Consider the following 26,835-nt stretch of genomic DNA (forward strand, 5'->3'; position numbering starts at 1 on the left):
AAAAAGGAATGGGAATCCAACAGGAAATAGCATCTGATGCATGATGAGCTGATACAATAGACATTTTCATGTAATTTTCTTCGTAAAAATAGCTTATAATAGCCAAATTTGTTTCTTGCAGGTAGCTTAAAAACCTAAATGCAAAATGAGGTTTTCTGAAAATTATTTTCCAGAGTCAAGATGCAAGTATCATTTATACCTCAAATCACTTATTTATTGTCAAATCAGTGCAGAGTAGGGTAGTGTATGAATATTGAAAGTTAGACCAAAGTAGCTCAAAGTACTATACACCTGTTCCGTGAACTTTGTCTAAAAGACAAATTCTTGTTAACTAAAAGTACATGAACAGTTTAAATGGAATACTGATAGATAATATTGGAGGAGTACTGACTATGTTATTAGTTGCATATCCTTCAAACAAGTTTTTCTCGGAAACGTATTCTGCATTTGACCTACACGTACGCCAATATGTGTTGTAACTCATGTTTCTAAAGGAGCCAAATATTACTAGACCAGCCAATTCCAGCCAATTTCAGAACTTGACATGTCCCCCAAATCAACAACTAAGCTCTTCCAGGTAAGCACTCGCTCCTCCTCTTCTATTTAAAGGCTTCAACATCTCGCAGAAGTGCATCAGTAATGATTTAATGTAATCAATAACTTAATTAACTATTATTGACTCTCAGCCAGCATGCATGTAAAATGTATAATAATGTAGCACAGACAAGCCTTTCAATCATATTTATACTGCCTCTGTCGGTAACACTGCCTGTATAGATACATCGTCATCCTGAATACGATAATAACTAATTTTTTGTAGTTTTGAAAATAAGTACAAAATATGGTTCAAGCATGCCTATAAACATATTTGTTCACCAATTTTTCAACAAGTATAATAATGAGACATATTAAAAAGAATTATCATAAATGATTAGGGTGATTACATAACTGATGATGCATTTGACATTCAGTGACTTTGGCCTGTGACTTGGGCAAAAATCAGAGCAAAATCTTGAGACAAACAGTTGAGTTTGGCATATTACAGTTCTGGTGTTAAAATACCCAACTCACTATTTGTCACCTGCAAAAATTGCCTAACTCACTCCAAAATATCCTATGATTGGTTGATGTCACTGGCATATAAAAGACATGATTTAGGCAAAAATCTCAATTCGGCTGAATAGTGAGTTCGGTAATTTTGTAGCAGGGTGACGATTTGTAGCCCACCTCAGTCACTCCAGCTAGGCAATGACAATAGAGGAATCCAACCAAGCTAGATCTTCTGTTTGGTCAACAAACTGGCTGAGAAGAAGGAGCTAGAGATCCTGGGAGTCACAGTCCATAAGTAAGCTGACCTGGACAAAGCACATTTCTAACATCTCATCCAGGGTAGGATAGAAGCTGGGCACTCTGAGGAGAGTTGCAAATAAACTTGATGTCACAAGCAGAGCAACCGTTTGCAAGGCTCAAGTTCGCAGTGTAATGGAATACGCCTCACTGTCTTGGATGGGTGCCAGCGGCAGCGCCTACGATTACTACTAGACTCTGTCCAGAGGAAGGCCCTTCAAATCATAGGCGTGAGCGAATAAACAGCACAGAGCTGAACATCACATCTCTCCATCAAAGACATCAAGTGGCTGCAGCAACTGTCCTCTATAAAATGCACACCAGCTTGGGGGTACTTAAGTTTGCTTTGGGTAGAAATGTGCTGATATGAATTTAAAAGTGGACCCATGGTTACGGTATACCAGTTTTTCAAGAAACATAGACCCATCGCTACATATCAAAAATGTGAGGGAAAATGAAGCGGTTTTCAAAATAAAATTGAGAAAACGTTGAAAAAACAACAACAATGACCCATCCATACCAAAACTGGCCTGTCTAGAGAATGTGGTCACTGACATACCAAAATGGAGAAAAGGCGACCCATGTTTGCAGCGCATCCATGTACATGTACGGTCATTTGTACTGAGTACCCCTGGGATTCCCTTCCCCCACCCCAGGTTCGGCCTACATAAACATGCACAGTTGGTAGATGACGACTAATTCAGTCTACTCACGGCAGACTCTCCTTACAACTAAATCAAACCCCAAAGAAATCAATTAACAACACTAGCAGCATACATGTTCGCAAGTAAATGTGGTCATTTTTGCTCATGTAATTTTTCACGCTTTGCTCATTTCTTTAATTATTTTTAAATTTGTGATTTTGAGTTCTCTCATTTGACCTATATAATTCATAAAAGAACATACAATTACATTATTATTATTTTTGCAGTACATGAAGCTTTGTTGGGCCTGTAAAGCACAAAAATTAATCTTTGGTGAAAAATTCCACTAAAAATATTACAGTATGTAGTACACACCAATTCAGGATTTGCCACACCATCGCATTAACCATGTTAACCGCAGAATTGGGCTGCTTTCAAATAGCCTGCTCAGCTCAGCCTCAGAGAAAGTTGCCACTTCATAAGAAACTGGGCTACTTCAGGTCCATATGCAGGGGAGGACATATTACGTGATGTGAGAGCACCGCCAAAATCCACAAAAATCCACTTTTTTATAGTTCGTATAGTTCCTATAAAAATTAAGGTCTAACTAAAAAATTACAAAGGGTCCACTTTCTGGTGATAAGGTATTCAAAAAGTCCAAAAAATGGTAAAGGATGTCAACTTTTTACGAAATTTCTCAGCAAGCGGATTAATCATGGTAAAAAGGACCACTTTTTGGAAGTCCACCTGCAGCCACCTTACTTGAAGTGTTGCTCGGTAAAAGCACCCAAATATCAGGAATTTGGGTGCCTTTTCTTTTGAATGACATGTAAAATTGGGCTACTTCAGTACCGCCTGCCACCACCTTACTTGAAGCATTGCTTGGTAAAAGCACCAAAATATTAGGAATTTGGGTGCCTTTTCTTTTGACTGACATGTAAAATTGGGCTACTTCAGTACCACCTGCCGCTACATTTCTTGAGGTGTTGCTCGCTGCACCTCTCAAAAAAAATATCATGGCAACCCTGCCAACTGACTGTCAACCCATTTGACTTCTAATAATCCTGTTATAGCCTGACTTGGCAGCAAATCAAAATGTGAGCCCCCAAATAGATAGATAGCACATCAATTATATTAATGGGGTTTGGTGTGCATCAATAATTTATGAAATTATGGAGAGGTTGTGACTAGCTCGTTGACTAGTGGTTTCCTGTTTTTATTGTGCAAGGTTCTTATATCACTGATAGGGTCCAGCTGCTGCTCTTTCTACGGTTTTCTTTCTCCGTCCGTCTTCCCCCGTTTTCTCATAATACTTCCATGATAAAATGATTTAACCTTATTTAAAGGAATGTGCAAAGATCTGTCACTTTTCCCAAACCATTTTTTTAGTGTCAGTTTTTCAGGATAGGTTTATGGTTAAGATTAAAGTTAGGCTTAGGGGTAGGATTTTTAGAATGCTAGCCACAGGCTTCAACATAAAAAGATTCAAGTCTTTGAGATAGTTCTCAAAATACCAAGAGCTATCTCAAGAACCACTGAACCAACACTAGGCTTGTTTGTACTCATTTTAATGCATTTTTCATGCTGATACCAAATATGGTCATGACAATTTACATTTCTAAAATATTTGAATTTTTAAAACAACATTTTAAACTTGTCCTCGACACCTTACAACACTCGCGTGGAGAGGGTTATAAGGGATGTGCAGAGATTGGGTACTTTCCCCCACCCTTGACATTTTTTTATAGTGTCAGTGTTTCAGGATGGTTAAGGGGCAAGATAAGAGTCAGGGAAGACCAAAGATATCTTACACTTCCCACAATGCATTTCTTCCATTTCTATTTTCTGTACTGATTTGTTATCTATTCTTTGGTTCACCTCCAACTCGGAAGTGACATCAACGCTTTTTTTGCGATTGTGTTGAAAGCGTACCAACAAACTGCCCTGTACGTGTGTGTGTGCGCTCTGTGCGATTGACTTTACGCATGTGATTCAATACTGCTACCAGCGAAATACGTCCTACGTCACTACCAAACTTGAGGCAAACCAAAGAACAGAGCAACATGGGTTGATAGTGACAAAATGTACTGAACAGAGCACTTCCAGATCTTGCAAATGAAAATAATGTCTTTACTTCTTGACTATCAGCATTGGCTGTAGCCGGCATCGCATCGCAAAATGTGACACAAAAAACTGTTATTGCTACAAAATGTGATGCAAGTAAACTGCCCAATAAATGCAAATGTCAGTCTAAAATAAACACATAATTGCTCAACTGTACAAGCCAATCTATATCAATTCACAATGGTTTTTGAGTCTTGCCATTTATGGATAAGTATGCAAGTAAAATGATTTTATGAAGTGCTCTAATTTTCTCTTTAAATCACATTAATTTGTGGTAATAGACTTTAATGTTTGAAGTACATCCTTTATGCACGACTAATGGGACATTCCAGTTGAAATCCATACATCCTAACACCCCCTATGGAAGACATTACCTAAATCTTCCACACAGGGAGTGTGAATTTCAAATGGAGTTGTACCTCAATGAGTGACTCCATTTAAAATCTGCACCCCATGTGGATGATTGAGCTCATGACTCAATAGCGAGGGTGTATGGATTTCAAATAGAATAGCCCGAATGTTCTGATCTAAAGCACTGTAAATCGCTTGTAGTTTTACACATTTCTATCGATTTCATGGTGATTCAAGTCTTCAAATCGAGGGTTTGTTGCATCTTCAATAGCTGCCTTATAGACAATTTGACCATTTCTGCATTCTATATTGTACACATGACAGTTGGCAGCTATTGCTGATAGGGCAAAGTTGCACATAACCCTTGATATTGAGGGGTTAGAGCAAGAATGCCCTATCTGCAATAGCTGCCTTATAGACAATTTGACCATTTCTGCAGTCTATATTGTACACACATGACACCTAGCAGCTATTGCAGAAAGGCCTTTCTTGCCCTACACCCACAAAATGTTTAAAATATGTTATTGCTAAACAGACCATAAAAGATGGGAGGAAAGGGAATGAAACAAAAAATTGACAGAAAAAAATCGGAATTTGATAGCATGCTTTTAAGTGCCAATTGGTGCATAAATTAGCTTCCAATTTGAGCTCGTCAGTAAGTTGAAAATGAGTGAGTAATTGTAATAAAAGTAAAAGAGCACAAGCACATATGTTTGTAGAGTATGTTAAATTGCTTTCAACATTACTAATCATCAATGCTTTTATGATTTCATTTTATTCTTCAATTTGGAATCATGCCTACCATGCCTAGTTCCACTCGCATTTCACATAGGGACACACCATTTGATTTTCAGGGGGGCATGAGAGTTTGGGCAGGGGAAATGGCGGCAAATTTTTTACGATGTTTAATTTTAATGCATGCGTACGTTTATACAGAATTGGGTGGGGGATTTTTTTTTTACTCTTCAGTGGGCTGTGTTTTTTTCTTCCCCTTCCTCTAGTGGGCTAAGCTGTTGTTTTTAATACCATGCCCTCCTGGAAATCAAGTGGTGCACCCGCTCCAGGAACTTCCAAGTAAAGAGTTTAATTATTGTTACAAATACAAAACAATGGTACCGTAAACCGGGGCTACTTTGCCACATTTTTTGGATGTTGTGGTGCGCCCTCTTTTTATGTTTGCATGAATTGTTACGTATAGGTGGTTTTAGGAAAGCTATATGCCAGTGCATTTTGTATATATGTAGTATGAAAACCATTGGGGCACTCTGTGCCCCATTTAAAAAAAAAACATTGGGTGGCAAAGTAGCCCCGTGGGGCGGGGCTACTTTGCCAGACCTATTTTGAAGCAAGTTCAACCTTTGATTAAGGCTTCTTTGCCACCCTTTGGGTTTCTAAAATATAACAGGAATGACAAAACACCTATCTGAACAATCTAGAAGTCAATACATTGGGTGGCAAAGTAGCCCCATGGTACTGATGTGATCTGACCTGAAATAATAAGAACTATTAGTATGGATAACTCTGGAACACCCTTTGAACCATTTAACTTATAGATTTCATTCTGGTTTGAAGGGTATTCCAGAATTAATCTATAAATCTATTCGAAACTGTCGGCGTAACATATAAATTAGGGTGGCAAAGTTACACTGATATGGGGTGGCAAAGTAGCCCCCAACACTTCACAAGGCTGTGAGGGTACAAATCTACAGGTTGAGGGTTTTGATATTTTATCTCAGTAGTAAGGACATAATAAAGTATCAAAGTATACATTGGGTGAATTTGTAAAGTCAGTACTTGCGGCTGTGGGGTCGATATTTCGCAAAATATAAAAAATGTGTAAAAAAAACCCAAATTTTAAAAATGATTTTCCAAAGTTACTAACCACCATATATATGAACTATATATGTACAGGTATATGGCATATAATATATTTTCACATGGGCAAATTGGAATCCTTGTGTTATTTTTGTGTACTCTACACTAAAGGCACATATCATTTTACCGGTCGGGTGGCAAACTTACCCCGGTGGTGGCAATGTAGCCCCGGTTTACGGTATACATTAAGACAGAAATCTCAATTTATAAAAATCAAAAAACGCCAAGTGTACCGGCCATCAAAATCCAATGCTCAGGCAGTTGTCCTTTAAAAATTAATTTGATTTTTGACTAAATTACAAGTTACAAATTATGCAGTTTATGCACTGAAATGGGTGAAAGTTAAAATATTGGGGGGAGGGGGGCATTTTGGGAACAGTTTCGGACCCATATATAGCTGACCAAAGTAACAAGCTGGAAGCTGTTTAAGTTGTGCGACGAGATTTGTCTGTAAAGATTATTCACCACACAGCAGAGCCACTAAGATGCTAACCAACTACAATGGGACAGCCTTCAACTCTGAAAGAAACTTACCAGACTGATATCATCAATGATCAAGTGGCCATACCAGTGTCAAAGTTTTACAGCCGCCAATCCACATCCAGTCTTCAAAACAAGCAAACATTCATAAGACCACATGCCAAAAACAATTGTTTTTAAACCATAACCACCACAAATCGTACAAAATCCAACAAGGAAAAGCGCTGCGCATATATCCCACCAAATAATGCAATGACGAAAGCACCCAAAGTCATATTTATACACGCACAGGTTCAATGGCCGGACATGCCTCAAGAATGGGATGTTAAGATTGAGAGCAACATAAACTCTGTGACCTTTTTTTAATTATTTTCCTATAAAAAGATTGACCATGTATTCCAACACAGCCACCTGATCACTATAAAATAAAAACCCTATACATTCTAACAAATTGTTTTCCATGCCATATTATTTTTCATTTTTTCTTCATATTTTTACCCATGAAATAATCAGTCTGAAAAGGTTGTGCTTGTGAGTCCAAAACGGTTAAAGTTAGGGTTTATGGCATGTAAGGTTAGGATGGGGGTAAGGGTTCTAAAGGATAAGGTTAGGGTTATCATGAGGGACAGTAGTGTTAGGGATAGGATTACACTAGGGTTAGAATTAAAATTAGAGCCAGAGTCAGAGTTATGTTTAGGGTAATGATTAGGGCTTGGCCAGGTTATTTTCAATTGCTTGTCCATGAGTGCCCGTCCATAACAAGAGTTGAGGATTTTTCCACCCGTCTACTTTTGAGATCGCCTGTCCAAAAGATGGGTGGACGAGTCTCAGGCTAACACTTTACAAACAACAGAAGAGTATAAAAATTATAACCAAAGCAGGCACTGCTACCAAAGCCCTTTGTAGTCAGAAGAGCTATCCGCTCCAGCTTGTCAATACCTTGCCACACTCTCATAGCACCAGTTTCTAGAACCATATCTACTGGCAGGACTTTCATCCACACTGCATTTCACGTTTGGAATAGCCTACCAGATGGAGTAGCTGGCAGGGTCCACATTAAGCAATTCTATTTGTGTAGCAAAATGCTCACCAAATTTGGAAGCGAATGCTTATGAATGGTACAAAATTGCTACACATTCCAAAATTATGTAGCAAATGATGAAAATTGTGTAGCATTTTGCTACTGCTAATGGTGCTATGCACTTATTGCAGACACTGGTAGCTGGAGACTAAGGCTGGCATTTTCAGGCGGGTATTCGGGTACCCGCCCGAGATTACATTACCCGGGCAGGAAATACCCATGCATTTTGAAATCATTAATAGAGTACGACATGAATACAAATTATCAATTTTCATATTAAAAATACAAAACATCTTGAAATTTTTTTTTTTTTTTTAGGTCAACCATGAATGATCCTAGCATTTAGGTCTAGGTCCACCGACACTACAAAACCAAAAAAAAAACTTTAAAAAATAAATAATTTTATTTTTTTTTTTTTTTTGCAATTGGTGCCAGTTTACCCGCCAAAAAACGCTACCGGTACCCGGGTACAAAATTACCTGAAAATGCCAGGCCTACTGGAGACATATCTGACAACGGTGCACCATCCTTCAAGAGCAGAGTGCATACATTTGTAAGCATCTTATTTCATTGTCTGATGCTCTACTGTACCCCTTCACTCTTATTCTTGACCTGTGTCACTCCTCATGGGCTATTGTTCACTCTAGCATTTTATATTTTTTTAAAAACACTTTGTAAGCAACAAACTTTGAGAAGATAGGTAGGACTACAACAAATATGCAAATGCATTATTTGCCAGTATTAATTTACAACTGAGGCTACTATGTATATACTCAAAATAGAGTTGCATTTTCATGACCAACATCAAAATTTATCATGCATAACTTTCTCTGACAATGATTACCAACAATAACACAATCTACACAGCTCTATAACCTCTGTGTGTACTTTGAATTGAATATTAGGCCATAAACAATTTATGTTTGCTTGCCCCACTGCTGACCGACCGTAAAATTTGTGTAGACCATAAAAACCTTTTTTCCCCAAATCATACAAAAAATGAAACAAAAAACATTCTCCTACAACTAGTACAAAGGACAAAATACCTTTGAAAATGCTTACACATCCACTGCAAGCAGAAAAATAATAAAAAACATCCACAAGTGCACAGTAGCAGAATTAAGTATAATATATGCAACATGTTGTTACGTACTTGTACTGAAGAATTTGACTGTTGTCACCTCCAATGTATCGCACAGTTGATGATTTATTTCTAGAAATATTCATGCTAAATACATTAAATTTGTTCTGTTTTATGAAATAAATGGTTTGTTTTATTATTTTCAGGTGTAAAAATAAAAATCCAACCTACCATCTCTTCCACTTGAAGAGGCCCTGTGGGCAAGCAAACAATTAATTTATTTTTTGTGGCCTTATGAGAGAAATCAGAGACAATATCCTTTGCAACATGATATAGCACCTCATTTTTGGACACTGGTTTTACAAATGGACATCACAGCATACGATGTGCTAGCAGTGATTGATAGATCTTTCTTAATTTATACAAAAGAACATGATAAGTTATGTTTATGTCCAGTTTTCTTGTTTTATTATTTAGTTTATTCATAAATCATGATTTTGGAGAAAAAAATAGTGGTTATCCGTTGGACAAGTGCGCACGGCTCATCATGGTTATCCTAAGTGATTTTTGGACAAGTGGACAAGAGGACAAGTGCTTAACTGTTCACAACTATTTAAGTCGGCATGTTTGTCACAACTTTGACTATATATACATAGATAAGTATTACAGCAGAGTTTCAACAACTGTTTAGTACAGAAAATTAATATGGAAGAAATACATTGTGGGAAGTGTATTTAATCTTATCTGCAAGGAAAATTAAACCACACAAAAATACCGGTATGTTCTTTTACATGTATAATTCAAGGGAATAGATGAAAATAAGTAAAGCCCATATACATGCCGAATTGCCCATAAATTCCACTTCACATATTTTCTAAATATATTACAATTTCATTCATTTGCAGCCAAACAGCTGTCCAGAGTGGGCATACAAATAAATAAAAAATAATAATAAATATATGCATACAATCAGATCAATAGTATTTCTGTTCTTTTTGTTATATGACTTGATTCTGAAGAGAACTGTACTACAGCATTATTTTATAATGCGCTTCTGGTATCCTTGAACAACAAACTGGGAATTAACTTTCATTAGGATAACTTAACTTCTTTTCTTTTTTTTCCAATTTTTGTATGAAAATAAATAATTTGCAACATCAATTGTTGTTTGTCATCATTCATTCCACTTCTCTTTGTAGTTTGGTGGATGATTTAGGGTCATCCAAGGTCAATCGATAAAGAAGTTGCTTCATGACCCGATCCCAACCACGTGACAGATTAACTCTAACGCCCCACTCCTGTTGAGGGACGGTTGTTCGGCTCATGCCCACCCTGCTTCTTTGACTCCCCTTTCAAACCAACAGGGTTCACAGTCCCAAATGTCACAGTCAACGTTGTCGATGTCAAAACTGTGATGACCACTGCCCTCAAGGTATTGAACGGGGAGTCAAAGAAGCAGTGTGGGTACGAGCAGAACAACCATCCTCAACAGGAGCGGGCGTTAAGTTAATCTGTCACATGGTTGGGATCGGGTCATCAAGCAACTTCCTCATCGATTGACCTCGGATGACCCTAAATCATCCACCCAGCTGAAGGCCAAAGGTTTTGGCCGCAACATCTGTGATTCCATCTGGTTGACCAGATTTAATTATCAACTCAAATCCCAGATGACTGAAAGTATATACAGTGTTATGGATGCCTGTAAATAAATTGAAATTAAATGACAAAACTGAACTTCTTATTATCACCTCAAATTTTCTCCAAATATAATCAATCAAAACTTCGCTCCAACTCTCTTCAAATTGATTCTGCCAAACATTCAAGCTAATATTCGCAATCTAGGAATTTTATTTGACAACATTCTCTCAAAAGATGACAACATCAAAAATGTGTGCAAATTTATCAACTTATTTTCAGATTAGAAACATTAATAGGAATTTGCAAAGTGCTCGATGATGATACAGTCTGCTACACTTGTCCACAACTTAGTCACATCACATCTTGACAATGGAAATGCTTTACTATATATGGAATCACTGAATGACAACTCAATGAACTTTAACTGGCTCAAAATGCTGCTGGACACATGCTCACAAGGACTAGAAAATTTGCCCATATTTCACCCGTCTTACATTGGTTCAGTATCGCATTCTTTTCAAACTCCTTCTTCTCATCTGGAAAGCGCTCCATGACATGGCACCTTCTTATATCAGTGAACTTATCAATTTATATACATTCCATGATGTGACCTTAGATCATCAGATAAGTGTCTTCTTTCTGTTCCTCTGACTTCTTCTGACTTTCTGTTTGTGCACCTCCACTTTGGAACTTAATTTCTTTGAATCTGCATTTTTATGATTCAATTAATGTGTTCAACTTCAAGTAAAAAAACTCATCTGTTTAAGATTGACAATTGACTAACTACAAATATTTACTGTTTTTATAATTGTGTGTTAAAATTTAATTGTTCAATGTTTGCGACTCGGAATACATGTAGGTTGCCTACATAAAGACTGCACAAAAAGTAACGCAGCTGTTATAAATACGCCTACAAATGTATAGCATCAGAACTAATAATTGTGTTCACAATAATTCAACATAGAAACGAGGATGATTTATTTACGCCCATTTTGATACCCGATTTATTTACGCGCATTTTGATACCCCATTTATCCAATTTCGTTCAATATTAACAACACAGCAGTGTTTTGAAAGAAAAATACCTGAATTTAAAAGTTACAGCTATTTGTATTGATTTGAAGTCAGCGCGGCAACTTTTAAATTTGGGTATATTTCTTTAACAGCACTACTGTGTTGTTAATATTGAGCGACATTTGACAAATGGGGTATCAAAATGTGCGTTTGATAAATCATCCATCTTTCTATGTAGAAATATTGTGGAAGCAATTATTAGTTCTGAAGCTATAGGCCTATTTGTTACAACAGCTGCGTTACTTTTTGTGCAGACTTTAGATATGACACATAAATGCATTAATGTTAATTGTGAAACTTTTTGGTTGTAATTTGACACATGGTGGTGGCGTATGTAATGTACTCAATGGCAGCTCAAATCCCAGATTGGAAGAAATTGGAGTTGTCCAGACTATTCAAATTATACTTTTCTTGTTCTGACAAAATTTACAGGGATAAATGTTCCCATAATTTTAACGAACAGGGGGTAATATTATATAATACATATGTATAAAAATAAAAAAATATCTGACTAAGGGACCCATTGTTTACGTAATATTTACGGCAGAGGGATGGGCATTTTGGGGAAAATATCGACAAAAAAATTTGCGTCACCCCCTCGGGTCCGCTCAAAATTGTTGGATTCCCCCCTTATTTTTCCGAATTTCTCCATTTAAAACTTAACAATCCCCCCTCCTGGTTCAACAAAAAATTCCCTGTTCCCCCTCAAGAACGCAAAAAAATTCAGGTTCCCCCTCAAAATGCCCATTCCCCTTGTTGTAAATAACGATCGCTCCCTAAGTATGGTAGGCCCCCTACATTATGAATTGTTTATGCTGGCGTTCAGTTTCTTTTAACGCCCAATTAATGTGAGCCAGTGTGATTGGTGTAACGGACGACAGTGTCACACATGTACAATGCATGGGCATTCAGCATTGATGAAAAAATGCACTGAAGCTTTCATATTTGACTGTGCTGTGCTGTGGAACTCAGTCTTCAATGATATTTCATCATCTGTTGGCCATTTGATGAAGTCCTATCATTTGAAGACTTGAGTTTGAATCCTCTGCATAGTCAGTTAGCTAGGGATTACAGGGCAGTGGTTTATATCTTTAGATAGTCAAGAACACTCAATGAATGTGAATTGAATGACTTATCAATTGCATGTCAAAACGGTAATTCATTTGTAAAGCACTAACTTTCAGTACAATCATCAACTGGCTCCTAAGAGCACCTACATGTATATAAATATATGTTGTAGTAAACCTTGCTTTGACGAGCACATACTAACGTGATGTTGCAAAATCGCCAATTCTAGACATGTGCGTTTCAACGCAGGAAATACGCTACACCCATCAAATGTGTGTCATCGGCCCTCAGACACACACATATATGCACATAGGCATAGAGTTCTGCAGTAGCATGTTTTGTTGATGGTAGGAACCCATGGATTCGATCCATGTAGAAATACGCAAAATAAATCAGGCCTTGTCTTTTGAAAATTGCTGGCGAGTGACAATTCACTCTCCTCAAAACTTGTTAGATGAGCGCCCCAGTGAGCGCTGTAGGCGAGTGATTTTAATCACTTGTATTTAGTATTATACCAATTGTAGGCGAGTGATAAAAAGCTCTCCTCAGCATCATTTTAGGCAAGTGATGGCGAGTGATTGCTCTCACTCACCTCAAAAGACAAGGCCTGCCCTGAATAAATGTTCTCATCAAAGGTTTACTACAAAATATAAAATTTTAGTACTTTAACATATGATATGCATTATGCAGTTTCATCAACCAAGCAAAATATTATTACTCCCAGTTGCAAGCCAAATGAATCTCCTGATCTCATATTGACCACATGGACATGACATGGTTGACATCGTCCATCCATCGTTCGATGATTGAGTGCAATATCACAGAATTACCGACAATCTACAAGATCAAGATGCAAGACTAACTTTGTCTTTAACATCTTTGTTAATTTGATTACACTCAGAAAACCACGAAATACAAGATGACCTTGACTTGGTTTATGGTGCTTGACCAATATGATATAGCAAGACTCGGTGAACATAATAATAGGTCACCCACAGTGCAGTGCACTGAACAACATCAGTGCAGTGTGTGTGTGATGATTCAGTACCAAAAAACAACAGTACACGAGACACTCGCAGTGCTCTTTGGAAAATATTTTAGCCTAAGCTGATAGAGTGAATACCAAGGCACACATATCGTCTCAACTTTCATCTTCTACACACTTGATAAGATTATTATAAGATCAAAATTGTACTTACTTACCGCGTAATTCCTGTTTGTTGATAATTGTCCCTCGCATGTTTTTGTAAGCCGATTTACCTGACAGGCCAATGTACAAGCCTGCCACCATTCACAATAAAACTTATAAAATTAATTACTTTGTTCTTTATTACGATTTATTAAATTTTTTATTAATCAAAAATACATTACTTAAATTATTCTTTAAATTATACATATATTCAAACTAATTAAAATTAATTAAATTAATATAAATTTTTAAATATTTACAACAAAATGTAAGTAATCCCGAACGAGTCTAAAATAATATCCAAGATGTCTGCGCCCATGGGAAGATTTGGCTGAGTTTTAGTACAGTATTTTTTCAGTGTATTTCCAGCATGGGTGCACAAGAAGTCAGTGAAATTAGTGCGATTGTAAAGCCGTCATATTTGTGCATCGAATGTGGAGAACAAGTGACAGAATTATACAAGGGTTTTAGCAGCGACATAATTAAAATTACACACTGTGTACGTACATAAAAATTAGGTATCCCAGGCAAACTAGTCCGAATAATCAGACCCAGAACAAAATATTAATTTCTGACATGATCTTGTACTGGGTCTGAACTGTTTCCATATGAAATCTTGATGGCAAATTGGACAATAGAAGCACATGGTTCTACGTGACAGCTTTTTAATCCCTATTCAGGTTACGTGAATCACGCTATTGTGGACCATCCTTCTGATACTTGAGTGTTTGGACACGCTGAACGGTTTATTGTCTACCTCTCTGTTTGTAAACAAACCAGGAGGTCGAAATCGCCCTCCTCGCCGAATACGAAAGTCAGCGTAATAGTACGGCACTAAGGCAAACCTTAGTTAACACATTTGCTAGTCAGCGAAATTCGCGAGATCGGGGCCCAAACACAATGCATATTTACATAGAAATTTGAATTTTTTTCAAGAATAGGTCGATGAAGGAAACCTACATAAATATGTTTTCTATACTTCAATTGATCCAAATATATGATTTTTATGGTGATAATCAAGTCGCACATGGAATTTTAGAGGATTTTGATAGCAGTTCCATTAAAAAAAGCTGCTATCGCCATGAGACTAAGATCTAGAAACACCCCTAAATGCCGCTTTTGGGGAATTTTGCTAGCAGAATCTTTTTGATGAAAGTCAATCTTTGACAAGATGTAACTTTGTTACGGAAAGTGCTATGGGATGACAAAAATGTTTTCAGTTTTGGCTTTCTTTACTCAAGGGCTTTAATTTGATATGTAAAATGATGCAGTTTGATGGCAAATTTGAATTCACCTAGCATACCTATAAAAATTACATTCAATCAGGTTTATAGCAGTTGTAGTAACTACAAATTTCGAACGTTTGACTTTGAGGACTTGTTCTCAAGTTGTAGCAGGTCCCATAGGGTGTCTTCAGTGTTAATTGTTTTCATTATAAATGACGCAGAATATTAAAGGAGTATTTCGTGATCCTAGCATCCTCTTTTTGTGACATTTTTCAGTACATATCCACGAAAAAAGTCTATTCCCAAAATTTCAGTTGATTCCGATTTTGCGTTTGCGAGTTATGCATGATTACACTACAGGATTCTCATGAGAGTAGCAGCGTTGCTACTCTCGAGTACCCACGTCGGCCACCAGACCCTTGTGGCCCAGCAAGCCGGCTGCAACTCGCGAATACCTCGTGGCGTAGGTACTTTGAAGGTACTCGAGTACCGACACTGGTACTCACCTGCCAGGTAATATGCAGCTGAGTACCGGCGTGGGTACTCTGGCAAGAAAAATGAGGCAAGCGGTTGCCATTTCTTATTTGTTTTTGTTGCCATATTGATTTATATTGATTAATATGTTTTTGATTTATGTTTCTTATTTGTTTTGGGGCATTTTTAAGCGGATAAGTTAAGTAGGCCTAGGCATATTAGTAAATGAGTAAATAAATAAGTAAATAAGTAAGTAAACAACTAACTAAAGGAGTAAGTAAATAAATAAGGCAATAGGTAAACAAATAAATAAGTTATTAAATAAATAATTACCCAACTTGAAATAAATAAATAAATAAATAAATAAATAAATAAATAAGGAGATTGGTAAACAACTAATCATAAAAATAAGTAAATAATTAGGTCAATAATAACTAAATGAGTAAGTAAATAAACAAGGAAATAAGAAAATAACCAAGTAAGTAAATAAGCAACTAAATAAATAAATAAATATCTAAATGTGCAAGTAAATAAATAAGTGAAGATAATAAATAAGTATATAAACAACTAATTAAAAAATAAATAGTGAAATAAGTAAAGAAAAAGTAAATTTATAAGTAGGCCTACATAAATAAATCAGAAATAAATAAATAAATAAATAGGTAATAAATAAATGATTAAATAACTAAAGCAAATAATGATTTAATGAATAAAAAACATATGAACATGTTAATAAAATACATGATTCCAATCTTTTCTAAACATTTCTGAAAAATAATTAACTTAGGCCTACTAAATAATTAATTAAATAAGATAAAAATTACAAATGAAAACAACCAAGCTGAGCAACCAGCCAAGCAAACGGCTAACTAACCAACCAAGTAAACAATCAAACAAACATAAAACCGATACAAAAATCAAAGCACAAGAAAATAAATAACAATTAAAGTGTTATTTTCTTAACAGAACAAAACGGAAAACAAAAGAAAAACGACGGGATTATAATATAACACTGTCGCCGGCGTACGGAAAAACTGCATTGTGCAACAAGCCGAAGTTATTGCATCCATCATAACAAACTAATAATTCCACTTCAACGCGTTCGTGTAAAACCTTGTTGAACGCGTGAGTCGGCACAGTAGTTGTATCATAGGCGCGCGCGCCTTGAAATCAATGAACTTTACGATCGAAGGATTTTGGCGACGGAGTACCTCGCGGGTGAGTACCTTCACTGCTACTTCACTGCTGACACATGGGTACACCATGTATGCGGTTACTGTGCAGGTACTTCCGCTGAAGGGCCATTGAAGTACCCCCGACTATGGTGTGCCTCTAAGTCACCTACTCGGTACATCGCAGTTGACTCTTAGGTGACGCATGGTGGAGTATCGATGTAAGTACTTTGCTACGGGGGTATCTACAGTATGGTGGCTGACGCTGGTACTTTGGTGTAGTACCAACGTCGGCCACAAAGGGATTGGGTACTTGGTAGTAGCAGCGGTAGTAGCCGTGAAGTAGCATTGCAGCAGAGGTACTCCGTCGCCAGGAATCTTGTAGTGTATGTGTATTACACTGCTCCATAGACAATGCGTTGTAATTTCGTTCTGGTATAGTATACCAGAACGAAATTCAAATTTTACAATATCTTTGCTGAACGAATTAATCTGCAAGATATATTTTGTACGTTTATAAACATTGTGTGGCCAGAGGTTTCCAGTAATATAAAAATCTCAACTTTTTTTGAGAAAAGTGGGGGGATGAGGCTGTGGATCACGAAATGCCCTTTTAATATTGACATTGACAATAATTACCAGCCCTCTCCATATTATTTTCATACATTGCTCACCTGTGTTTTCATATCATATTTTGTGTTGAAAAGTTGTAGCAGGTCCCATAGGGTGTCTTCAGTGTTAATTGTTTTCATTATAAATGACGCAAAATATTAATATTCACAATAATTACCAGCCTATTTGACCTCTCCATATATTCATACATTGCTCACCTATGTTTTCATATCATATTTTGTGTTGAAAAATGAATACAAATTATGTGTATAATTTGCAGTCATTTTTGAGCAACGATTTCTTCAGCACCGACGGCAAAGTGTAATACGTGAATGCACATTTAAACACATACAAACACATACACAGTTATAGTCCGAATAATCAGACCCAGAACAAAATATTAATTTCTGACATGATCTTGTACTGGGTCTGAACTGTTTCCATATGAAATCTTGATGGCAAATTGGACAATAGAAGCACATGGTTCTACGTGACAGCTTTTTAATCCCTATTCAGGTTGTATACGTGAATCACGCTATTGTGGACCATCCTTCTGATACTTGAGTGTTTGGACACGCGAAACGGTTTTTTGTCTACCTCTCTGTTTGTAAACAAACCAGGAGGTCGAAATCGCCCTCCTCGCCGAATCACGAAAGTCAGCGTAATAGTACGGCACTAACACAGTTACAGTTCTGTTGGAACTCCCGGTCGGAGCCGGAGTTTCAATTATTGAACTGGGACGGTTTATAGTAACTATAATAGCCTAGGCATGGACATACGTCCATGCTATAGGTTACCTGTCGCCCTGTAGCCGCTTCTTACTACTACTACTTTAGTCTACTATCATGACTACATGTATACTCCATATATCTACCTCGAGTCATCGGCACTAGCGTTACTTGGTGCGTGTACATGGTGTGCATGTACATACTTTTACACACGCGATCAATGACAATGTGCCGCATGTACAATTGTACACAAAAGAAACCACGCCAAGCCAAGCTCGTGCCGGTGACTTGAAGTAGATATATGAGTATAGTCATGATAGTAGACTAATAAATAACATTGATCTTTGTCTCTTTTTGTTTAAATGCAGGGTAATTGTGAGAAAGTTGCAGACAAATACATAGAATATGATCCAGTCATTATACTACTAGATGCATTGCTCTTCAAACCTCAGGCATTCAGACATATTCTATTCAATACACAGTTCACAGTAAGTGCTGGTATTCTCAAAGGGTATCACAAGGCATTGCTATATCATGCAATATACCTATATCACGCAATATCATGCAATATTGCTATATCATGCAATATTGCTATATCATGCAATGCTAGGCCCAAAAATGGTTTGTTTACCCTTTCCTGACCAACCCAAAAGATCCTGAAATTTGAGATTTTTTTTAAGTTGAAAATGTATGAGATGATTTTTACCTACTCACATCGAAGGCGACAGACTCACGTGCCTATACTTGAGTACCTATTTGGACAAAACATGAGTTGATAAGAACTCTGCAATGAAGTACTTATGTAAAGTTATAGTTTCAGGATAAAAATTTTGGGCAGGCAGGTTTGGTGAAACTGACAGGCACTTGTCAAATCTAGCTAAGATTCTGTAGGGTCTTAATTCTGATTCACGGTGATTCACATACTTCTGGTCCGAGCAGGCCTAACATTATGATACGGTGCACTGAATAAATTCAGTTGTATCATATCATATTTTGTGTTGAAAAATGAATACAAATTATGTGTATAATTTGCAGTCATTTTTGGAGCAACGATTTCTTCGTACCGACGGCAAAGTGTGTACGTGAATGCACATTTAAACACATACAAACACATACACAGTTATAGTCCGAATAATCAGACCCAGAACAAAATATTAATTTCTGACATGATCTTGTACTGGGTCTGAACTGTTTCCATATGAAATCTTGATGGCAAATTGGACAATAGAAGCACATGGTTCTACGTGACAGCTTTTTAATCCCTATTCAGGTTGTATACGTGAATCACGCTATTGTGGACCATCCTTCTGATACTTGAGTGTTTGGACACGCGGAACGGTTTTTTGTCTACCTCTCTGTTTGTAAACAAACCAGGAGGTCGAAATCGTCCTCCTCGCCGAATACGAAAGTCAGCGTAATAGTACGGCACTAACACAGTTACAGTTCCTGTTGGAACTCCCGGTCGGAGCCGGGAGTTTCAATTATTGGAACTGGGACGGTTTATAGTAACTATAATAGCCTAGGCATGGACATACGTCCATGCTATAGGTTACCTGTCGCCCTGTAGCCGCTTCTTACTACTACTACTTTAGTCTACTATCATGACTACATGTATACTCCATATATCTACCTCGAGTCATCGGCACTAGCGTTACTTGGTGCGTGTACATGGTGTGCATGTACATACTTTTACACACGCGATCAATGACAATGTGCCGCATGTACAATTGTACACAAAAGAAACCACGCCAAGCCAAGCTCGTGCCGGTGACTTGAAGTAGATATATGAGTATAGTCATGATAGTAGACTAATAAATAACATTGATCTTTGTCTCTTTTTGTTTAAATGCAGGGTAATTGTGAGAAAGTTGCAGACAAATACATAGAATATGATCCAGTCATTATACTACTAGATGCATTGCTCTTCAAACCTCAGGCATTCAGACATATTCTATTCAATACACAGTTCACAGTAAGTGCTGGTATTCTCAAAGGGTATCACAAGGCATTGCTATATCATGCAATATACCTATATCACGCAATATCATGCAATATTGCTATATCATGCAATATTGCTATATCATGCAATGCTAGGCCCAAAAATGGTTTGTTTACCCTTTCCTGACCAACCCAAAAGATCCTGAAATTTGAGATTTTTTTTTAAGTTGAAAAATGTATGAGATGATTTTTACCTACTCACATCGAAGGCGACAGACTCACGTACCTATACTTGAGTACCTATTTGGACAAAACATGAGTTGATAAGAACTCTGCAATGAAGTACTTATGTAAAGTTATAGTTTCAGGATAAAATTTTGGGCAGGCAGGTTTGGTGAAACTGACAGGCACTTGTCAAATCCTAGCTAAGATTCTGTAGGGGTCTTAATTCTGATTCACGGTGATTCACATACTTCTGGTCCGAGCAGGCCTAACATTATGATACGGTGCACTGAATAAATTCAGTTGTATCTGTTTTCTGAAAATCTGAAATGGATTTTATTTTTCCTTTCAAGATGGCTGCTATTCCAAAACATGGTCACTCAAAATTGTCAAAAATTGCATACCACAATAATTGTGTTACAAGATTTCTTCATGCTATGGGCCCATGCTGTGATAAATAGGTGACATGTGTTCTACAGGCCCGACCGGCAACCGACCCAGATTTTATGTTTATTTTATGAGATTTCTTTTTCAAATTTGATACATGCATGTAAAAATTTTTGGCCAAAATGGATTGAAAAAAATTGCAGCACTAAAGGCGAAGATACATTTTTTCGCTTCTATCATATATTTTTTCATAACCTTTACACACATGCTACTTCTTTCAGAATTTAGTTTATGTGATCTAACTATAATCTTTTTCTTCACTAGTTCCATTGGAAGTTAAGCGTTGTTTGTCTCCTGTGTGATGCCTACACCAAATGGGCCAGGCTATCAGTGAGTGATGACCCATCCACCAAACATTTCCTATACTATGCACTGCAATGGGGATTCTATGCCATGTTCCTTGTGGCAGGACTCGGTGAGTTGCAGTACAGTCAGTACTACTTAGTCACATACAAACAAGGCCCTGACTGAACTTGGTTGGTTATCGTGTGCACCATATGAAGCCTGAATAAAAAGAAACTCCTGGGAATCACACATGACACATGTACATGGATGGATGCTGCCATTGGGGTGCGGGGAAGGTGTTGGCGGGGTGCTGGCAATGCTTTACCATCATCCTGACCATGCATTATCATAAAGATAAGCAATAGAAAATAAATATGTCTTCATGACTTAAAAGCCATGTTTTAAGATGATTAACAGTCACAGCGTTCTTCATATGTAGTGGTAAATGATTCAGACATAGCTATAGAAAAGAATGGTGACCATATGGAGGGCTTAAAGCCAGAACTGTCTATGTCCACCACAAATGTCATTCTGAGAAAAACAAGTTCGAAAGTTTCGATCTGTGTGTATAATATATAACATCAATACTATTGACATTGGTATGGCACCCTCTTTTCTTCATTCTTGGACTTAGCCAATGTAAATCACACACAGTGTCATCATCCCTGTATCTTTGTGTCAAAAATTGCTGTGATAGTATGGCGATTTTGTTCGAGATAGGCCGAGCGACTCAGGCTAAGCATATCACTTACACAATATGAGATACCGTAGCGTTTCTATTCATACACGTTTTTACGATCTGTGCATGCTCAGTACCCCATATGATGTTGCCATTACAAGAAAATTTGATTTGTTGTCAAGTAAAACCCAGGTTTTGTTTTCAATTAACTCACTGGAATTTCATTTAAGATACGATTATCATTTTCTTTCAACACATATATTTTACTGCATTTTCACCAAAATGTTTTTAAATTGTACATTAATAATGTGATATATTCAACTGTTTGAGAATTGTAATCATATGTAAAGAACAAGCTTAGCCCATTCATCTCAGATCCACATGCGCAAGCACTGGCTATAGAATATTAAATCACAATTCTATAATACAATGCACCATAGTGAGACAGAACTTATACAACTTTCTTTATTTGCATCAATAATAGAATATTGGTTTAAATGGAATTGAATACATCTCTATATCTGAGTTTGTGCTTCATCACTGAGCGATCTAGCGATCGGTTTCTAGCCAATCAGATAGGACTCCTTTTCTTGCGTTCGGTGAAATACCAATTGCCCGTCGTCGCTCACCAACAGAGTATTAAGACGTGATTCATTTCAGGCAAAAAATATTTATTTACAGTTTGTCGACACTGTCACAGAGAATTTGGTAATAGTTAAATAATCTCAATTTCATTAACTGTACCTGTTAACTCTACTGTTTTGATCTTGTTCTTTCTGCAGAGTTGTTTGTGTTCCTACTCGGTGTGATCATACCAGTCAAATTTTTTATAAGTACTAGAAACCCGCAGCAAATATTTGAGTAAGTATACCATGGAAACTGAGGTGATGTGCAATGATTTGATTATAAATTGTTTGCAGCTGTGACACCATTTAAAGTCATAATGTACGATCTTATAATATGAATTTGGTTAATTTTTTTCAAACCTGATTTTTTGGCATATTTGTAATGTTTACACATGTCACAACTTGCACCTAAATGGAATCAGCCAAATTTGTTGTGTTTGTAGGTAAACAGAGCAAAGTTCGACATAAAGTCATAATTCAAGAAATTATGACTTTATGTCCGCCCATAGAACTGCGTGTTAAACGGCCAAAATAACAAGCAGTGTTTCTTTCACGTTACCTCGTTATTTCAGCTCAAAATGGACAGAAACCATTCCCGATCATTATTACTAGTTTTATTTCAGCATTTTGAGTATATAATGACAAATTTAAAATTTGAAGGAAATCGTACATTAAGCCTTTAAACAAAGAGAAGTCGACTTCAATTGCAACATCAAAATCAAATGCTGACTAAGTTGGCTATCATTTTCTTCGGGAGGGGGTCCCAAATTTACAAAAAATTGGCGTCAATAAAATTGCGACCCCCTATTTCGGCAACAAAAATGTTATGACCCCCCATCGCCGATACACCTTACAGGCTATAATTGTATTGAAATCAGTCTTTTTTCATCAAATAAACACACTATCTGTGGTCATCATGTAACTCCCTACATTTTGGTCATCAAATTTTTTTTTTTTAATGAAAACATCATCTTTAAAGGCCTATATTACTCAAAAACATGTCTGGCGACTTGTTCCAGGTTTTGTTGGAGCTGGTCACATATGATACACCATCAGCAGTTGCTCTTATCAGTCCAATTTTTGACCTCCAGGGTTGACATAGCCATTCTAGCCACGTAAATGTTAAAAACATGTCTGGTCTGGTTTCTTGCAACCATAATACCCATTGTATATTGTAAAACCAAAATTCTCTGTCTAACTGTGATCTTAATTCATACACCATGGTATGCCAGAGCTCTCAGTATGTTCTATGTTCCATATCTGTATGGAGCGACCCTTACTTTTGGTCAGGTGGTGTTCGTGGAAAAGTACCATCACATCTCTATCATATATACATTCCACTGCTGAAAACAAAAACATTGTCACTTCCTTGTGATGATGACAAAGGCTGAAGTCACAGATGTTATTTTGTATGGTTTGTAAGTGTTTAAATATATTGTGCAAGAACAGGCTTCTATTTCCCATGTGATGTGTAAAAAACATTACCGTAAAAACTCGATAGTTTATAGCATATGTGCTTACTATTGAGCGCTTTTAAAACATGGAAACATGAAGAGCCCCATCCACAAAAGTGTAAAGGGTTTTTTACAAATCATCGATACACATAGTTATAATACGAACAAGTAAACCTACAATTGTGTGTCTCAGCCCAATTAGCTCAGTTGGTAAAGCGCCGGACTTTGGTACAGTTTCATGTTTTCAAAAGCGCTCGATAGTAAGCACATATGCTAACTATCAAGTTTTTACGATATGTCCATTGAATAGGCTTCAACCTATACATATTTGTTATCTTTCAGTTTAAACATATTACTGAAAGCCTTACTTCTCTCCTGCTGTGGTAAATTATTGGTCATACCAGCTGTTCTATGGGGACAAACAGATGTGGAGACATGTTTGTGGCTTACCAAATTATTCATCTTTACTGCAAGTTGCCAAGCAGTTAGAGGTAAATGTGTGCCCAATAAATACACACTCCCCCCCCCCCTCCCCACAGAAACACCTCCCCCCTCCACACACACGCCCATTCTCAGGCTCTCTCGCCCTCCACCTCACATTTATTTGATTTGTTCATCCACTTTTCACACACTCCCTCCCTTTCCTCTGCATGCCTCCCTCCTTTTGTCCCCTTCCACTTTCGCCTACTGGGGTCTTATACTGTCTCTTTCTCCCTTTTTCTCTCCCACTTGCTACTTTCCCTCCCTCTTCCGTCCTTCACTCCCTCATGTAGGAGATTATTGGTCATACTAGCTATACTGCGAGGACAGACTGATGTGGAGAAAATTTGTCATGTCTGTCTCTCTCTCTCTTTCTCTGCCTCTCTCTCCCATTCACTCACTCCTTTCTTCTTCCTTCAATCCATCTTTCCCTTCCTCCCTTCATTCCTTCCTCTCATCCTTCCCTCCCTCCCTTTTTCCCTCCCTCAATTTCTTGCTGTGGTAAATTATTGCTCATACCAGCTGTACTGTGGGACAGACAGATGTGGAGACATGTTTGTGGCATACCAAATTTGAACTATTTATCTTTACTGCAAGTAAAGACTAAGGGCTCATATTGAAATTCCCTTACACAGGAAGGTGTGCGCCATCCTGCAGCTTTCCTGTGCTAGCCTTCTTTGTTAAAATCCTGGGCAGGGTGTATCACTGATGCATATAATCCATCTGTTTTATGACCGAGCTTTCCTGAGGCGCGCTTAGTGAGGGGAATCCTGCCTTCTTTCTGTGTGAAAACGTGGTAGGGTATTTCAATATGAGCCCTAACACTCACATTCACCATCCCCCACCTCACACACCCACCCCACACCCGACACACCCCCTCTCTCACTCACTTTCAGACTCTCACCTACCTTCTCTCTCCATCCCTCTCTCCCTTTTCACAGTCTCTGTCTTTTTCTCTCATCATCTCCCTTTCCCTCCCTTGCCTCATTCACTTTCCCACCCCTCCTTTCTTATCCCTCCATTCCTTCCTCCCTCTTCTGTTGTGGGAATTGTTGGACCAACTGTAGGTTATGAAGCAGTTAGATATGATAACATTTCTGCTTTCTCTCACTCTTTGGACTATTCCATTTGAAATCTGTCATACCCTTGTGGAAGATTTTTAAAAAGTCCTTCACTGAGGGAGTATGTTTTTCAAATGGAATTGGGTAGGACTAATTATTTTGAAAACCGTACTCCCCCTTTATATGAGTTTATCTATCTAACCTGTTTATATCTTCCACAACTGGAGTGAGTAGATCAAATGGAAGTTACCTAATTATCTATTCTATTTGAAACTTATACTCCCTCTATTAGCTAAATCTTCCATGGGGGAGTGCAGATAGCCCCTTCTTCTTCTTTTCCTTCGTCCTTCTTTTAATATTATCATTGTCTACATATTCTTTGATTATTCTTGTATTATTTTTCTCTTTTCAGTGACATTGGACTGTGATAAGGTAGTTGCCTGTGCTATGGTGATGTGTGGATTCCTTGCTGAACTAACAATCACTGGACTGTCGCAAAAAATAGAGGGCGCTCTAATGAGGATATCATGACAAATGAAGATTTAAAGCCATAATGTATGATTTGCACCACACCGATGGCGATGCCCGCAATATTTCTCCAATTGAAAAGAGACTCATGATGCAAAGAGCATGATACCTAGATGAAATCAGAAATAGACAGTTTTCCCTATTGTACATCATGCACTATTCCAGAGGGTACTGCCGCTGAGCAAGGGTTTCAATATACATCATACCCCTTGGGTGTAGAGTTTGGCTTCTTCCGATATGGATATGTGCGCTGGTGCCTTCATCTGGGAAAAGGAATCTTCTTTGTGATGTATTTCATGAAATACAAATAGCAGACAATGACCAATAATTTTGAGAGGCAAAAACAGTTTTTCGAGTCTTGGCATTATTGACTTGGGATCATCTGTAAAGAAAGTTTCTTATAAATGATTATTATCAAGTTTGAAACTTTTGTTATTCCTACCGCTCACAATATTCAGATGGTTACTCCATCTTTCATAAGTGAGACTGTGATGTTGATTATCATCACTTTTTGACCTTAGACTTAGTCTTTTTATAGACCTTATAGAAGGTGCAAAACTATGACGGGGTTAGCAGTTTATCACTGTCAGCACCATCAGCAGTCAAACATTTCATTAACAACAATTTTTAACACAGATATTCACATTGCTCTATAAACATATTATTTGTGATTTCAATAATTACATATGTGATGCGATCAAGCAAAATCTGTTGGAACTCGGCAATCTTAGTTTTGAGATATGGGCCAAATAATGTGTGTAGGGGTGGAAAAATAAAAATTTACTTTTTTGCAAAAATAGTAGGAAAAACATTCTTCTTTCACATGAAAATATTTTTGGATGAAATTCAAAGGACTTTCATCCAAAAAAATAGAACTTTTTAACCCCATCCAACTTTGATAATTGTCAAAATCGTAAAATTAATCCAAAAGAAGCTCAGAAGATTTAGCAT

The 26,835-nt window shown here is 37.3% G+C and overlaps 2 protein-coding genes across 3 annotated transcripts in view; one reads left to right on the plus strand and one right to left on the minus strand.

The window, feature by feature from the left end:
- Positions 1 to 14,051, minus strand: part of LOC140145914 (vitamin D3 receptor B-like) — a 495,422-nt gene extending 481,371 nt beyond the window's left edge. The window contains exon 1 of one of the 2 annotated variants that reach the window (XM_072167634.1): positions 13,963 to 14,051. The gene's annotated coding sequence lies outside the window, so the exon portion shown is untranslated. The remainder of the gene's footprint in view (positions 1 to 13,962) is intronic. The other variant, XM_072167633.1, reaches the window with a different exon arrangement.
- Positions 545 to 26,835, plus strand: LOC140138357 (protein ARV1-like). Its single transcript, XM_072160264.1, has 8 exons — positions 545 to 577; positions 18,533 to 18,652; positions 19,586 to 19,669; positions 20,017 to 20,136; positions 21,036 to 21,186; positions 22,518 to 22,596; positions 24,158 to 24,306; positions 25,769 to 26,835. The coding sequence occupies exons 1-8, from the start codon at positions 545 to 547 to the stop codon at positions 25,885 to 25,887; spliced, it is 855 nt and encodes a 284-aa protein (XP_072016365.1). The 3' UTR covers positions 25,888 to 26,835.

The sequence above is a fragment of the Amphiura filiformis genome, chromosome 2 (assembly GCF_039555335.1).
Source record: "Amphiura filiformis chromosome 2, Afil_fr2py, whole genome shotgun sequence".
Classification (NCBI taxonomy): Eukaryota; Metazoa; Echinodermata; class Ophiuroidea; order Amphilepidida; family Amphiuridae; genus Amphiura; species Amphiura filiformis.

What these genes read in the sequence shown, in the direction of transcription:
- LOC140138357 (XM_072160264.1), top strand. Translation starts at nt 545, where the DNA reads ATGTCCCCCAAATCAACAACTAAGCTCTTCCAG. An exon ending in TATTCAATACACAGTTCACA is followed by an intron (nt 18,653 to 19,585) that starts GTAAGTGCTGGT and finishes TCAGCGTAATAG; the next exon opens with TACGGCACTAACACAGTTAC. An exon ending in TGGAACTGGGACGGTTTATA is followed by an intron (nt 19,670 to 20,016) that starts GTAACTATAATA and finishes GTTTAAATGCAG; the next exon opens with GGTAATTGTGAGAAAGTTGC.